General features: G+C 35.0%; 1 protein-coding gene across 2 annotated transcripts in view; it reads left to right on the forward strand.

The window, feature by feature from the left end:
- The window catches only part of LOC139746169 (uncharacterized), a 339,213-nt gene that overhangs the window by 295,042 nt on the left and 25,852 nt on the right, over positions 1–18,319 (forward strand). For both annotated transcript variants that reach the window (XM_071657053.1, XM_071657044.1), the window contains exons 5-6: positions 10,519–10,713; positions 13,694–13,873. In XM_071657053.1, the coding sequence (XP_071513154.1) occupies positions 10,519–10,713; positions 13,694–13,873 (375 nt within the window). The remainder of the gene's footprint in view (positions 1–10,518; positions 10,714–13,693; positions 13,874–18,319) is intronic.

The raw sequence follows: 18,319 nt of genomic DNA on the forward strand, positions 1-18,319 counted from the left end.
TATCATAATGCTCTCACTTACTAAAATATACCCATTAAATACGATGGAAGAGAGCAAAAAATATCTCAAAATTGACTTCATTTAATAGATTCTATGATTTTCATATTGGCAACTAAACGATGTTTTAACTCCAGGTTTATATTCAGCATAAAAATTACTTCTTATAATGAGGTTTTAAGAAAATGTTATTTATCTGAGAAAAGTGCCAAAAATTGAAGGTAATAGTTCAGGGTAATCTTTTGCTCCAAAAACTTTTTGCTTCAAAATTGAAAGATGAGATAATCAGAGAGTTCTATACTTGAAACATTCAAGGAAAATATATCATAATCCTCTCAGATAGCGATACATACCCAGTAAATAGGATACAAAGAAGCAGAAAATATTATAAAATTGACTTTATTTAACAGCTTAGATGAAAGTTATAAGGGCGACTAAACGATATTTTAACACCAGATTTTTTTTTCAGCATGAAAAATTCTTCCTATAATGAGTTTTTAAAGGAAATCTATTTTTCTGAGAAAAATGCCAAAAATTGAAGGTAATAGTTCAGGGTATTTTTTAGCTCCAAAAACTCTTTGTTTCAAAATTGAAAGATGAGATAATCAGAGAATTGTATACTTGAAATAATCAAGGAAAATGTATCATAATCCTCTCAGATAGCGATACATACCCAGTAAATACGATACGAAGAAGCAGAAAATATTATAAAATTGACTTTATTTAACAGCTTAGATGAAAGTAATAAGTGCGACTAAACGATATTTTAACACCAGATTTGTATTCAGCATGAAAAATTCTTCCTATAATGAGTTTTTAAAGGAAATCTATTTTTCTGAGAAAAATGCTAAAAATTGAAGTTGATAGTTCAGGGTATTTTTTAGCTCCAAAAACTTTTTGTTTTAGAATTGAAAGATAAGATATTCACACACATCTAGACTAAACATAATCATAGAAAATATATCATATTGCTCTCACTTACTAAAATATACCCAGTAAATACGATGGAAGAGAGCAAAAAATATCTCAAAATTGACTTCATTTAATAGTTTCTGTGATTTTCATATTGGCGACTAAACGATGTTTTAACTCCAGGTTTATATTCAGCATAAAAATTACTTCTTATAATGAGGTTTTAAGAAAATGTATTTATCTGAGAAAAGTGCCAAAAATTGAAGGTAATAGTTCAGGGTAATCTTTAGCTCCAAAAACGTTTTGCTTCAAAATTGAAAGGTGAGATAATCAGAGACTTTTATACTTGAAATATTCAAGGAAAATGTATCATAATCCTCTCAGATAGCGATACATACCCAGTAAATACGATACAAAGAAGCAGAAAATATTATAAAATTGACTTTATTTAACAGCTTAGATGAAAGTTATAAGGGCGACTAAACGATATTTTAACACCAGATTTGTATTCAGCATGAAAAATTCTTCCTATAATGAGTTTTTAAAGGAAATCTATTTTTCTGAGAAAAATGCTAAAAATTGAAGTTCAGGGTATTTTTTAGCTCCAAAATCTTTTTTGTTTTAAAATTGAAAGATAAGATATTTAAATACATCTATATTTCAAATAATCATAGAAAATATATCATAATGCTCACAGTTACTGATATATACCTAGTAAATACGATGCATGGAAGCAAAAAATATCTCAAAATTGACTTCATTCAATAACTAATATGACTCTCATAATGGCGACCAAACGATGTTTTAACACCAGATTTGTATTCAGCATGAAAATGACATCCTATAATGAGGTTTTAAAGAAAATGTATTTTCTGAGAAAAGTGCCAAAAAGCGAAGGTAATAGTTCAGGTTAATCTTTAGCTCTAAAAACTTTTTGTTTCAAAACTGAAAGATGAGATAATCAAACACTTCTATACTTGAAATAATCCAGGAAAATATATCATAATTCTCTCAGATAACGATACATACCCTATAAATGCGATGCAAAGGAGCAAAAAATATTTAAAAATTGACTTAATATAAAAGCTTAGATGAAAGTTATAAAGGCGCTAAACGATATTTTAACACCAGATTTGTATTCAGCATGAAAAATTCGTCCTATAATGAGTTTTTAAAGGAAATCTATTTTTCTGAGAAAAATGCTAAAAATTGAAGGGTATTTTTTAGCTCCAAAAACTTTTTGTTTTAAAATTGAAAGCTAAGATATTCAAACACATCTAGACTAAACATAATCATAGAAAATATATCATAATGCTCTCACTTACTAAAATATACCCATTAAATACGATGGAAGAGAGCAAAAAATATCTCAAAATTGACTTCATTTAATAGCTTCTATGATTTTCATATTGGCGACTAAACGATGTTTTAACTCCAGGTTTATATTCAGCATAAAAATTACTTCTTATAATGAGGTTTTAAGAAAATGTATTTGTCTGAGAAAAGTGCCAAAAATTGAAGGTAATAGTTCAGGGTAATCTTTAGCTCCAAAAACGTTTTGCTTCAAAATTGAAAGGTGAGATAATCAGAGACTTTTATACTTGAAATATTCAAGGAAAATGTATCATAATCCTCTCAGATAGCGATACATACCCAGTAAATACGTTACAAAGAAGCAGAAAATATTATAAAATTGACTTTATTTAACAGCTTAGATGAAAGTTATAAGGGCGACTAAACGATATTTTAACACCAGATTTGTATTCAGCATGAAAAATTCTTCCTATAATGAGTTTTTAAAGGAAATCTATTTTTCTGAGAAAAATGCCAAAAATTGAAGGTAATAGTTCAGGGTATTTTTTAGCTCCAAAAACTTTTTGTTTCAAAATTGAAAGATGAGATAATCAGAGACTTCTATACTTGAAATAATCAAGGAAAATATATCATAATCCTCTCAGATAGCGATACATACCCAGTAGATACGATACAAAGAAGCAGAAAATATTATAAAATTGATTTTATTTAACAGCTTAGATGAAAGTTATAAGGGCGACTAAACGATATTTTAACACCAGATTTGTATTCAGCATGAAAAATTTTTCCTATAGTGTGTTTTTAAAGGAAATCTATTTTTCTGAGAAAAATGCTAAAAATTGAAGTTGATAGTTCAGGGTATTTTTTAGCTCCAAAATCTTTTTTTTTTTAATATTGAAAGATAAGATATTCAAATACATCTATATTTCAAATAATCATAGAAAATATATCATAATGCTCACAGTTACTGATATATACCCAGTAAATACGATGCATGGAAGCAAAAAATATCTCAAAATTCACTTCATTCAATAACTAATATGAATCTTATAATGGCGACTAAACGATGTTTTAACACCAGATTTGTATTCAGCATGAAAATGACTTCCTATAATGAGGTTTTAAAGAAAATGTATTTTCTGAGAAAAGTGCCAAAAAGCGAAGTAATAGTTCAGGTTAAACTTTAGCTCCAAAAACTTTTTGTTTCAAAACTGAAAGATGAGATAATCAAACACTTCTATACTTGAAATAATCCAGGAAAATATATCATAATTCTCTCAGATAACGATACATACCCTATAAATGCGATGCAAAGGAGCAAAAAATATTTAAAGATTGACTTAATGTAAAAGCTTAGATGAAAGTTATAAAGGCGCTAAACGATATTTTAACACCAGATTTGTATTCAGCATGAAAAATTCTTCCTATAATGAGTTTTTAAAGGAAATCAATTTTTCTGAGAAAAATGCTAAAAATTGAAGGTAATAGTTCAGGGTATTTTTTAGCTCCAAAAACTTTTTGTTTTAAAATTGAAAGATAAGATATTCAAACACATCTAGACTAAACATAATCATAGAAAATATATCATAATGCTCTCACTTACTAAAATATACCCAGTAAATACGATGGAAGAGAGCAAAAAATATCTCAAAATTGACTTCATTTAATAGCTTCTATGATTTTCATATTGGCGACTAAACGATGTTTTAACTCCAGGTTTATATTCAGCATAAAAATTACTTCTTATAATGAGGTTTTAAGAAAATGTATTTATCTGAGAAAAGTGCCAAAAATTGAAGGTAATAGTTCAGGGTAATCTTTAGCTCCAAAAACTTTTTGCTTCAAAATTGAAAGGTGAGATAATCAGAGACTTCTATACTTGAAATATTCAAGGAAAATGTATCATAATCCTCTCAGATAGCGATACATACCCAGTAAATACGATACAAAGAAGCAGAAAATATTATAAAATTGACTTTATTTAACAGCTTAGATGAAAGTTATAAGGGCGACTAAACGATATTTTAACACCAGATTTGTATTCAGCATGAAAAATTCTTCCTATAATGAGTTTTTAAAGGAAATCTATTTTTCTGAGAAAAATGCTAAAAATTGAAGTTGATAGTTCATGGTATTTTTTAGCTCCAAAATCTTTTTTGTTTTAGAATTGAAAGATAAGATATTTAAATACATCTATATTTCAAATAATCATAGAAAATATATCATAATGCTCACAGTTACTGATATATACCCAGTAGATACGATGCATGGAAGCAAAAAAAGAAAATATATCATAATGCTCACAGTTACTGATATATACCCAGTAGATACGATGCATGGAAGCAAAAAATATCTCAAAATTGACTTCATTCAATAACTAATATGACTCATAATGGCGACCAAACGATATTTTAACACCAGATTTGTATTCAGCATGAAAATGACTTCCTATAATGAGGTTTTAAAAAAAATGTATTTTCTGAGAAAAGCGCCAAAAAGCGAAGGTAATAGTTCAGGTTAATCTTTACCTCTAAAAACTTTTTGTTTCAAAACTGAAAGATGAGATAATCAAACACTTCTATACTTGAAATAATCCAGGAAAATATATCATAATTCTCTCAGATAACGATACATACCCTATAAATGCGATGCAAAGGAGCAAAAAATATTTGAAAATTGACTTAATATAAAAGCTTAGATGAAAGTTATAAAGGCGCTAAACGATATTTTAACACCAGATTTGTATTCAGCATGAAAAATTCGTCCTATAATGAGTTTTTAAAGGAAATCAATTTTTCTGAGAAAAATGCTAAAAATTGAAGGTAATAGTTCAGGGTATTTTTTAGCTCCAAAAACTTTTTGTTTTAAAATTGAAAGCTAAGATATTCAAACACATCTAGACTAAACATAATCATAGAAAATATATCATAATGCTCTCACTTACTAAAATATACCCAGTAAATACGATGGAAGAGAGCAAAAAATATCTCAAAATTGACTTCATTTAATAGCTTGTATGATTTTCATATTGGCGACTAAACGATGTTTTAACTCCAGGTTTATATTCAGCATAAAAATTACTTCTTATAATCAGGTTTTACGAAAATGTATTTATCTGAGAAAAGTGCCGAAAATTGAAGGTAACCTTTAGCTCCAAAAACTTTTTGCTTCAAAATTGAAAGATGAGATAATCAGAGACTTCTATACTTGAAATATTCAAGGAAAATATATCATAATCCTCTCAGATAGCGATACATACCCAGTAAATACGATACAAAGAAGCAGAAAATAATATAAAATTGACTTTATTTAACAGCTTAGATGAAAGTTATAAGGGCGACTAAACGATATTTTAACACCAGATTTGTTTTCAGCATGAAAAATTCTTCCTTTAATGAGTTTTTAAAGGAAATCTATTTTTCTGAGAAAAATGCTAAAAGTTTTAGCTCCAAAATCTTTTTGTTTTAAAATTGAAAGATAAGATATTCAAATACAGCTATATTTCAAATAATCATAGAAAATATATCATAATGCTCACAGTTACTGATATATACCCAGTAAATACAATGCAATGAAGCAAAAAATATCTCAAAATTGTCTTCATTCAATAACTAATATGAATGTCATAATGGCGACTAAACGATGTTTTAACACCAGATTTGTATTCAGCATGAAAATGACTTCCTATAATGAGGTTTTAAAGAAAATTTATTTTCTGAGAAAAGTGCCAAAAAGTGAAGGTAATAGTTCAGGTTAATCTTTAGCTCCAAAAACTTTTTGTTTCAAAACTGAAAGATGAGATAATCAAACACTTCTATACTTGAAATGATCCAGGAAAATATATCGTAATTCTCTCAGATAACGATACATGCCCTATAAATGAGATGCAAAGGAGCAAAAAATATTTAAAAATTGACTCAATTTAACTGCTTAGATGAAAGTTATAAAGGCGCTAAACGATATTTTAACACCAGATTTGTATTCAGCATGAAAAATTCTTCCTATAATGAGTTTTTAAAGGAAATCTATTTTTCTGAGAAAAATGCTAAAAATTGAGGGTGTTTTTTAGCTCCAAAAACTTTTTGTTTCAAAATTGAAAGATGAGATAATCAGACACTTCTATACTTGAAATAATCAAGGAAAATATATCATAATCCTCTCAGGTAGCGATACATACCCAGTAAATAAGATACAAATAAGCAGAAAATATTATATAATTGACTTTATTTAACAGCTTAGATGAAAGTTATAAGGGCGACTAAACGATATTTTAGCACCAGATTTGTATTCAGCATGAAAAATTCTTCCTATAAGGAGTATTTAAAGGAAATCTATTTTTCTGAGAAAAATGCTAAAAATTGAAGGTAATAGTTCAGGGTATTTTTTAGCTCCAAAATCTTTTTGTTTTAAAATTGAAAGATAAGATATTCAAATACATCTATACTTCAGATAATCATAGAAAATATATCATAATGCTCACAGTTACAAAGGCCCCATTCGTTCACACTCAGTCTCTAGCTGTCATGTAATAATGCCCGAAACCACAGCTCCCTTTCCACATCCAGCCCCCACAGAACTTTCCATGGTTTACCCCAGACGCTTCACATGCCCTGATTCAATCCATTGACAGCACGTCGACCCTGGTATACCACTTCGATCCAATTCACTCTATTCCTTGCCCGCCTTTCACCCTCCTGCATGTTCAGGCCCCGATCACTCAAAATCATTTTCACTCCATCTTTCCACCTCCAATTTGGTCTCCCACTTCTTATCGTTCCTTCCACCTCTGATACATATATCCTCTTAGTCAGTCTTTCCTCACTCATTCTCTCCATGTGATCAAACCATTTCAGTACATCCTCTTCTGCTCTCTCAACCACACACTTTTTATTACCACACATCTCTCTTACCCTTTCATTACTTACTCGATCAAACCACCTCACACCACATATTGTCTTCAGACATTTCATTTCCAGCACATCCACCCTCCTCCGCACAACCCTATCTATACCCCGTGCCTCGCAACCATATAACATTGTTGGAACCACTATTCCTTCAAATATACCCTTTTTTGCTCTCCAAGATAACGTTCTTGCCTTTCACACATTCTTCATTGCTCCCAGAACCTTCGCCTCCTTCCCCATTCTGTGATTCACTTCCGCTTCCATTGCTCCGTCCGCTGCTAAATCCACTCCCAGATATCTAAAACACTTTACTTCCTCCAGTTTTTCTCCATTCAAACTTACCTCTCAATTTACTTGTCCCTCAACCCTTCTGAACCTAATAACCTTGCTCTATTCACATTTACTCTCAGCTTTCTTCTTTCAGACACCTTACCAAACTTAGTCACCAACTTTTGCAGTTTCTCACTCGAATCAGCCACCAGTGCTGTATCATCAGCGAACAACTCCTGACACACTTCCCAAGCCCTCTGATCGACAACAGACTGCATACTTGCCCCACCCTCCAAAACTCTTGCATTCACCTCCCTAACAACCCCATCCATGAAAAAATTAAACAACCATGGAGACATCACGTACCCCTGCCGCAAACCGACATTCACTGGGAACCAATCACTTTCCTCCCTTCCTACTCGTACACATACACGCACATACACATACATAAACATATACATGTCAAGATATACACATATACACATATATACATACACATACACAGACATATACATATATATATATACATGTACATATTCAGACTTGCTTGCCTTCATCCATTCCTGGCGCCCCCTGCCCCACAGGAAACAGCATCACTACCCCATGCTTCAGCAAGGTAGCTCCAAGAAAACAGACAAAAAAAAAGCCACATTTGTTCACACTCGTTCTCTAACTGTCATATGTAATGCACTGAAACCACAGCTCCCTATCCACATCCAGGCCCCACAGACTTTTCCCTGGTTTACCAAAGACATTTCACATGCCCTGGTTCAGTCCATTAACAGCACATCAACCCTGGTATACCACATCGTTCCAATTCACTCTATTCCCTGCACGCCTCTCACCCTCTTGTATGCTCAGGCTCTGATCGCTCAAAATCTTTTTCACTCCATCCTTCCACCTCCAATTTGGTCTCCTGCTTCTCCTTGTTCCCTTCACCTCTGACACACATATCCTCTCTGTCAATCTTTCCTCACTCATTCTCTCCATATGCCTAAAGCATTTCAACACATCCCCTTCTCCTCTCTAAACCACACTCTTTTTATTTCCATTCATCTCTCTTTCATTACTTATCCTTAACTTACTTACTGATCAAACCACCTCTCACTACATATTGTCCTAAAACATTTCATTTCCATTACATCCACCTTCCTGCATACAACCTTATCCACAGCCCATGCCTCGCAACCATATAACATTGTTGGAACTACTATTCATTAAAACATGCCCATTTTGCTCCATGGTTCCATCTGCTGCTAAATCCACTCCCAGATATCTAAAACACTTCATTTCCTCCAATTTTTCTCCATTCAAACTTACATCCTAGTTAACTTGTCCCTCAAACCTATTGAACCTAATAACCTTGCTCTTATTTATATTCACTCTCAACTTTCTCCTTTCACACATTTTTCCAAAGTCAAGTCACCAACTTCTGCAGTTTCTCACACGAATCAGCCACTACAGCCGTATCATCAGCGAACAACAAGTGACTCACCTCCCAGGCCATCTCATCTCCAACAGACTGCATACTCGCCCCTCTTTCTAAAACTCTTGCTTTTACCTCCTTAACCACCCCATCCATAAACAAATTAAACAAGCAAGGGGGCATCACACACCCCTACCACAGATGGAACCAATCACTCTCCTCTCTACACATGCCTTACATCCTTGGTAAAAACTTTTCACTGCTTCTAGCAACTTACCTCCCACACCATATACTCTTAAAACCTTCCACAAAGCATCTCTATCAACCCTATCATATACCTTCTCCAGATCCATCAATGCTACATACAAATCCATCTGCTTCTCTACGTATTTCTCACATACATTCTTCAAAGGAAACACCTGATCCACACATCCTCTACCATGTATATATATAATCATGAGGAAAATGAAACATGATAGGTTTTGTGATGATCACATTGTTAGATGAGATACCAGAATGAAATAGATGTAGAACAGTCAGTTGATATACAAGGAAGAGACATAGCTGAGACACCATTGGTAAACAAGTGTTACTGGATGGTGGTGTTTGGGTCTGGCATCATGCGTGTCATAGAATTTTATTATGTGGACAGGAAAGGAAATTGTTTACAAATTTTGCCTACAACAAAGTTATCAAGTTTGTTTAGACCTTCACTAAATTGATGTTACCATTCTTTGTGTATTTGATAATAAAAGATTCAGTGATATTTCTCTTGTTAAAGGAGTTTCAGTTAATAACTGAATTAGCATCACTCCAGTCAGTACATTGGTCTTAATTTTTAACATGTTTAAACAAAGCATTTGATTCTTGTCCTATTCTAATATCATTATGTTGCTTAAGTATAAGTAATTTTTGTAGGTTCTGAAGTGATACTGTTTGCTGGTATTGTTTCACCATTTTATGCAGCTATTGGGTGTAATTGGACCCTGCCTTCTCGAGGTTACACTGTGAGTGAAAAGTTGCCTTTGACGAGACTGTATTCATCGCACTTAATGAAAGGGAATACTATCTCATCAAAGAACTTTTAACTGAAAAGGAATCTGTCATATCCCTGTTACTATAAGTAGTTCAGCCTTGGAGCTGTATGAGCTCATGGAAAAAAGATCCTAGAGTAACTCCAGGACCCTTTCAATTAAGAAGTTCTGGGGCAATGATATAAGATAATTTCTGAATGTAATTATTGTACTTGTTTTGGAGGTATTGTGATGCTCCTTGTATTTGGTGCAAATAGTGTAGCCATTGGGTTAGTATGTGATTTTTGTTTATTGACGTAATGTATTTCAAAACAAAATTAATGTTAAGTATGCTAATTCATTGTCTACAGATGGGGTATTTCATACAAGTATTTAGGTAATTCATGCTGGCTCTGAGGTAATTTTGTGATATTTTGGGCCAGTTTTGATGCACATATTTATACCTTTAATCACAGTAAGCTCAGTATAAATAATTTGTGTGGTATTTAACTTATATAATAACGATTGGAGTGAGATGTCAGTTATTGTGTGAACTTTTGACTTGTTTAATTGTTTAGAGATTTAATAACAGTAATATGTACTTTCCATCTCTCAGATGATTATATTACAAATTGTAGTGTGAGACAAGGCTTGGAAAAGTAATGCTTATTCACTTTTGCAGGAAGATATATCTTTGCTACAAAATCAGACTTTGATGGATGTAGGGAGAGAAGGGGGAGGAAATGGAGCAACTTTAGGTGAAACTGTTGTTACCTTAAGAAACAGGATGAATACAATTAACTCTGTCATCACTGCCATCAACACCTCCCTCGTATCACACATCAATGAGTCTTCAGTTAACAAGCATAAACTTGAGGTAAAAAGAATATCATGCACAAGTCTTGATGGGTCTTTCCTTATCTTTGTGTGTATGAAGAGCAGATCAGTTTGGATACTGTGGTATGTTTAAACAGCTGCATGGAATAACTGTAAGGAATTATGGTAATACTGTGTTCCCTGGTGGGTGCTTTCATTAATACTGGACTTCAGTGAAAAAAAAGTCATTCCTTCACACTGACAGCTAAAAACAGTGTGAGGGCATTGATAAGTTGTTGGGAAGTAGTACAAGGAAACAGAAGTGTGTAGTCATAAATATTTAGCAAAAATGAACATCATAAAAAGCAGTGAAAAAGGTAAGCCTAGAGCTAGACTATACTGAGTCAGACAACTTTAGTGGAGGCTGTACTTCACCTACACCTACAGTATATCACAAGACCTTAAAAAGGAACTTGAACATCTTTTTTGGTGAGTATTTGTAAACGTTTACAGTACAGTATTGCAAAGTATGTTAATTTTCATTTTCATTTCTGTTGTATCATTTTAATACTGTACAGCATTATTTAAAATGTCCAGGTATACAACTTCTCAATTATATTTGCTGTAGGTTTCATCATGGTCAGACAATCAGGTTTTCACTTTAGTAATGTACAAGAGCAGTTGTTGCAAATGTGGTTCATTCTGAAGAATTCAGTGTAGACTTGTATGTGATTTGGTACAACCTTATTTAGACTTTTACTTTCATTTGATGTTTCACTTTTCTGAACCTGATACATTTTTTATTGCCAAATATAGTCTGATGTAGAAGACAAGTTTACCTAATTTTTCCAGATACCTTACAAAACAAAAAGTTTGTCTTTTGGCATGACAGATTTTTGTCACAATCTTTGAAGTAGTTAGTTAGCTGTGCAACTCCAGGATTCCTTTTATGTAGATCCCAAAGCCTTGAGGCTGTGATCCATGTGGAAGTTATGAGACTGTGATTCGTGTAGGAGCAAGATAAGTTGAGTTTATCTGGGGCAGAAAGGTCCTCACTGAGACTACAAGATTTTCCATCCACTGACAGTAATACAGTCTTGTTGAAAGTGACCTCTCACTTGTGGTGTAGCACTTGTAAGTAAAGCCTGAGAACAGTCCCTAAAATATATGTTTAGGTTAACTGCAATAAAACTAGCATAATGGGATAAAGAAATGCTTCCTAATGGTATCCTATAATTTTAAGATTTCAGTTATTTACAAAGTATTTTTCTCTTTGATTAGATATAGAAAACAATTTGGTTGTAATCAAACAAGGGAACTATAGATATCTCCTCTCCCATGATGGTAACAGAGAAGGCCTGGGAGTGGAAGAAAATACGTAAAAGGCATTTATAGACCTAGATAAAGCCACTGACATGATGCCTTGGAAGAGATTATGGAAAACACTAGCAGATCCTGAAAATGATATTGAGTCTCTATTGGTGAAGGTCTTCAAAAGTCTGCAAGACATATAGTTGTGGAATAGATTCACCATAGGGAAAATAAACAAAACTTCACTTGGTATCACAGATAACAGGTCCTTTCCAGTGAAAGAAAGAGATGTAGTAAGAGATAAAATAGAGCTTTACAGACCTCTGATATGGTGCACTAGTAGGGAAAATATATATGGAGCCCATAGCTTGTACAAGCACTTTATACCTACTGAGTTTTTGGACAGACAAATCAGACTGTGGATGAGGGCTCTCATGATATCAGAGGGACACATATGCAGGGGGATGGATAAAGGTTCAGAAATGTAGGGTTTTCATAAGGAAAGAATTGATACTTTCCTGGCTTTTCCTGTTTCTAAATCATTTGAAACCTTATGAACAGAGGTTCGTGTCGTTCTCTTCCTTTTAGAAATGAGTGATGACATTCTTACTCTGTTTGCTTTGAAGATTCAGTTTGAGTTTCCTTCCTTCACAGAATTTAAAGTGTATGGGCACATACCCTGTTAAGGTTAAGGATACTTGTCAGGATTGACAGTGTAATCTTAAGCTTTCAAGTGGATCCTGTCATGAAGAGCAAACCCTCATATAGCATTGTGCCATTAAAACCACAAACTGGAGGTGAAAGGATGGGGTGAAAAAGATTTTGAGCAATCAGGGACTGAACATACAGGAGGATGAAAGGCATGCAAGGAATAGAGTGAGTTGGAACAATGTGATATACTGGGGTCGACATGCTGTCAGTAGATTGAACCAGGGCTTGTGAAGCATCTGGGGTAAACCATGGAAAGGTCTATGGGGCCTGGATGTGGAAAGGGATCTGTTGTTTTGATGCATTACACATGAAAGCTAGAGAATAAGTGTGAACAAATGTGGCCTTTTTTTGTCTGTTCCTGGTGCTACGTCGCTGGATGTGTGTGTGTGTGTGTGTGTGTGCTATTTTGTGTGTGGTGGGGTGGCGACGGGAGTGGATGAAGGCAGCAAGTATGGATATGTACGTGTTATATGTATATGTCTGTGTATGTATATGTTGAATTTTTTTCTAATACTATTTGCCATTTCCTGCGTTAGCAAGGTAGCATTAAGAATAGAGGACTGAGCCTTTGAGCAAATATCCTCACTTGGCCCCCTTCTCCATTCCCTCTTTGGGAAAATTAAAAATGAGAGGGGAGGATTTCCAGCCCCCTGCTCCCTCCCCTTTTAGTCGCCTTCTACGACATGCAGGGAAAACGTGGGAAGTATTCTTTCTCCCCTATCCCCAGGGATAAATCTTGAAATGTATATGTATGTATATATGCGTGTTTGCACGTTTATGTATATACATGTGTATGTGGGTGGGTTGGGCCATCCCTTGTCTGTTTCCTTGCGCTTCCTCACTAACGTGGGAGATGTCCGTTAAGTATAATAAATATATAAATAGATAAATCAGTCTAGGTCTGCTTATGTCTGCAAACAGATTAGATACTGAATTGATGTTCATATCTTTCATATACATATTTGTCTGAAATGTCTTTGTTAGTGATTAGAATACTACAAATATTCTTCAATTTTCAGAGTATAGAACATTCAGACTCCAACTTGAGTAATGTAACCAAACGCTTGTCAACCCTAGAGACTTGGCATCAGAAGATAGTCCCTGCATTGCTATCACAGATTGCTAACCTCACCACAACTATGGCTTTACTTCAGGAAACCACTGACCAGCAAGCTCACACACTACAGAACCTTACTAAGGTATGGAATTTACTTATTTTTGGCAATGTTTTAGCTTGCTTAAGAACCTGACTGCAAAGACTTAGTAATATTCCTGTGATAGGAAGATAATTTGTTTATTCCCATCATCATCATTACCTCCTTTCTAATTCTGTGGATTGATACTAAAGTATTTAAGGTAAATGCACTTCCAGTTAACCCTTAATCTCCTTCTGTTGTCTTCTGATGAACCTTATAGGACATGGCATCTTGAATTTTCCTGCCTCTTTTTTAAAATCCCATTGGATGTTTATACCCACCAAGTATCCATAGTTGTCATGAGCATCCCACTGCCATCACACCTGGAAAAATATCATGTATCTCTGATACCCACAGGACATCAAAGAGAGTGCATTTATATCATCTGGGCATGATGCAAATGTACTTGCTCATTGTTGAACTTATGTTGTAATAAAAGAAACAATTTATGTGGTATTAGTGTTGATATTTTTGATACAAAGAAGGTTATTTGTTCAGTTATTTATGTACTTTAGGTGATTTGTAAAAATTAAGTAAGAAGATTGTAAAAAGTGTATAGTGTGAAATACTGGCTTGAAGACCCATCAGTGTGTTCGTTGAATAGGTACATATAAAATATTACACCTGGAAAACACAAAAAACATAATTATGATATATTTACATAGATAGGGAGCAGTGCCCCTTTCCTATCCACTTGGCATCCTCCCATTCCAAAAAGAGGAAAGTATATTAATTTTTAGAGTATTTTCTTCAATGAATTACTACAATGTAGTCATATTTTGTATGATTTTTTCCATGTGGATATGAACCAGGGGAATGATATCATTATTTAAAGGTCAAGTGTCCAGGTGAAAGTATGCTATATTCATTTCATTGAAATCCATGGAGATTTCTGTTCACCTAATACATCAGTCAGCATTATAATGAAACTTACAAAAACCAACCATCAGGTTATACAAATTATTCAATGAAGTTTTTCATTATAAAAATCTCTAAGATTTTTCATTAGCATTGGACCTGAAACTGGTGCGCATTTTGATCACTGCAATTTTAATTATTTATTCAGGGTGATGTCTAGCTGTTCTAATTTAAATTCTGATTCAGCAGAAAGTTTGAATAGCTATTCACTTTGAGCATTAATATCACAGATAACTGATGAGCCAACACTGTATTTTCTCATCAAATTGTTATGCTTCTCACCTTCTAGTTGTTTACATATGTTTTTTTTCCACTTCACTGTTAAGTACAGCTTGCTTAATAATGATGCTAAATAAAAATTTTTATTGAAAGCCTTTTGTTTCACAGTAAACTCTTAACATCTTTAGTAAGGTTTATAATGGCTTTCAGGCAAACATATCTTTTTCATTTACGTTTTCATCCTGAAAATAATCGAAAGAACATTATGCTTCTTGGGGCACAAATAGTTAATTCATCCTTCTGAATAACTGATTCGTAACTTTAGATACTCTCATCAGTGGATGAGAATATCCCAGTCAGTATCTTCTTGGTATCATAAGCTCCTTGGGTATAAAATTCATGGAGATTTCATTTATGGCCAGCTTCACAGGAACATATGATTGCATGGTGTCATTTCATGTGTGGCGGGGTGGCAACGGGAATGAATAAAGGCAGCAAGTATGAATTATGTACATGTGTATATATGTATGTGTCTGTGTATGTATATATATATGTATACATTGAAATGTATAGGTATGTATATGTGCATGTGTGGAAGTGTATATATATATATATGTGTACGTGGGTGGGTTGGGCCATTCTTTCATCTGTTTCTTTGTGCTACCCTGCTAACACGGGAGACAGCGACAGAGTACAATAAATGAATAATTTTTTTTTTTTTGCTTTGTCGCAGTCTCCCGCGTTTGCGAGGTAACGCAAGGAAACAGATATATATATATATATATATATATATATATATATATATATATATATATATATATATATATGGGAACTTCAGTGAAGGGCGCAAATGGGGAGATGATAACAAGTAGTGGTGATGTGAGAAGGAGATGGAGTGAGTATTTTGAAGGCTTGTTGAATGTGTTTGATGATAGAGTGGCAGATATAGGGTGTTTTGGTCGAGGTGGTGTGCAAAGTGCGAGGGTTAGGGAAAATGAGTTGGTAAACAGAGAAGAGGTTGTAAAAGCTTTGCGGAAGATGAAAGCCGGCAAAGCAGCAGGTTTGGATGGTATTGCAGTGGAATTTATTAAGAAAGGGGGTGACAGTACTGTTGACTGGTTGGTAAGGTTATTCAATGTATGTATGACTCATGGTGAGGTGCCTGAGGATTGGCGGAATGCGTGCATAGTGCCATTGTACAAAGGCAAAGGGGGTAAGAGTGAGTGCTCAAATTACAGAGGTATAAGTTTGTTGAGTATTCCTGGTAAATTATATGGGAGGGTATTGATTGAGAGGGTGAAGGCATGTACAGAGCATCAGATTGGGGAAGAGCAGTGTGGTTTCAGAAGTGGTAGAGGATGTGTGGATCAGGTGTTTGCTTTGAAGAATGTATGTGAGAAATACTTAGAAAAGCAAATGGATTTGTATGTAGCATTTATGGATCTGGAGAAGGCATATGATAGAGTTGATAGAGATGCTCTGTGGAAGGTATTAAGAATATATGGTGTGGGAGGCAAGTTGTTAGAAGCAGTGAAAAGTTTTTATCGAGGATGTAAGGCATGTGTACGTGTAGGAAGAGAGGAAAGTGATTGGTTCTCAGTGAATGTAGGTTTGCGGCAGGGGTGTGTGATGTCTCCATGGTTGTTTAATTTGTTTATGGATGGGGTTGTTAGGGAGGTAAATGCAAGAGTTTTGGAAAGAGGGGCAAATATGAAGTCTGTTGGGGATGAGAGAGCTTGGGAAGTGAGTCAGTTGTTGTTCGCTGATGATACAGCGCTGGTGGCTGATTCATGTGAGAAACTGCAGAAGCTGGTGACTGAGTTTGGTAAAGTGTGTGGAAGAAGAAAGTTAAGAGTAAATGTGAATAAGAGCAAGGTTATTAGGTACAGTAGGGTTGAGGGTCAAGTCAATTGGGAGGTGAGTTTGAATGGAGAAAAACTGGAGGAAGTGAAGTGTTTTAGATATCTGGGAGTGGATCTGGCAGCGGATGGAACCATGGAAGCGGAAGTGGATCATAGGGTGGGGGAGGGGGCGAAAATTCTGGGGGCCTTGAAGAATGTGTGGAAGTCGAGGACATTATCTCGGAAAGCAAAAATGGGTATGTTTGAAGGAATAGTGGTTCCAACAATGTTGTATGGTTGCGAGGCGTGGGCTATGGATAGAGTTGTGCGCAGGAGGATGGATGTGCTGGAAATGAGATGTTTGAGGACAATGTGTGGTGTGAGGTGGTTTGATCGAGTGAGTAACGTAAGGGTAAGAGAGATGTGTGGAAATAAAGAGAGCGTGGTTGAGAGAGCAGAAGAGGGTGTTTTGAAATGGTTTGGGCACATGGAGAGAATGAGTGAGGAAAGATTGACCAAGAGGATATATGTGTCGGAGGTGGAGGGAACGAGGAGAAGAGGGAGACCAAATTGGAGGTGGAAAGATGGAGTGAAAAAGATTTTGTGTGATCGGGGCCTGAACATGCAGGAGGGTGAAAGGAGGGCAAGGAATAGAGTGAATTGGAGCGATGTGGTATACCGGGGTTGACGTGCTGTCAGTGGATTGAATCGGGGCATGTGAAGCGTCTGGGGTAAACCATGGAAAGCTGTGTAGGTATGTATATTTGCGTGTGTGGACGTATGTATATACATGTGTATGGGGGGGTTGGGCCATTTCTTTCGTCTGTTTCCTTGCGCTACCTCGCAAACGCGGGAGACAGCGACAAAGTATAATAATAATAATAATATGTATATATATTTTTTTTCATACTATTCGCCATTTCCCGCGATAGCGATGTAGCGTTAAGAACGGAGGACTGGGCATTTGAGGGAATATCCTCACCCGGCCCCCTTCTCTGTTCCCTCTTTTGGAAAATTAAAAAAAAACGAGAGGGGAGGATTTCCAGCCCCACGCTATATATATATGTATATATATATATATATTATCCCTGGGGATAGGGGAGAAAGAATACTTCCCACGTATTCCCTGCACGTATTTTCCAAAAGAAGCAACAGAGAAGGGGGTCAGGTGAGGATATTCCCTCTAAGGCCCAGTTCTCTTGCGCTACCTTGCGAGGTAGCGCAAGGAAACAGACGAAAGAAATGGCCCAACCCACCCCCATACACATGTATATACATACGTCCACACACGCAAATATACATACCTACACAGCTTTCCATGGTTTACCCCAAACGCTTCACATGCCCTGATTCAATCCACTGATAGCACATCAACCCCGGTATACCACATCGATCCAATTCACTCTATTCCTTGCCCTCCTTTCACCCTCCTGCATGTTCAGACCCCGATCACACAAAATCTTTTTCACTC

The sequence above is a fragment of the Panulirus ornatus genome, chromosome 4 (genome assembly GCF_036320965.1).
Source record: "Panulirus ornatus isolate Po-2019 chromosome 4, ASM3632096v1, whole genome shotgun sequence".
Classification (NCBI taxonomy): domain Eukaryota; kingdom Metazoa; phylum Arthropoda; class Malacostraca; order Decapoda; family Palinuridae; genus Panulirus; species Panulirus ornatus.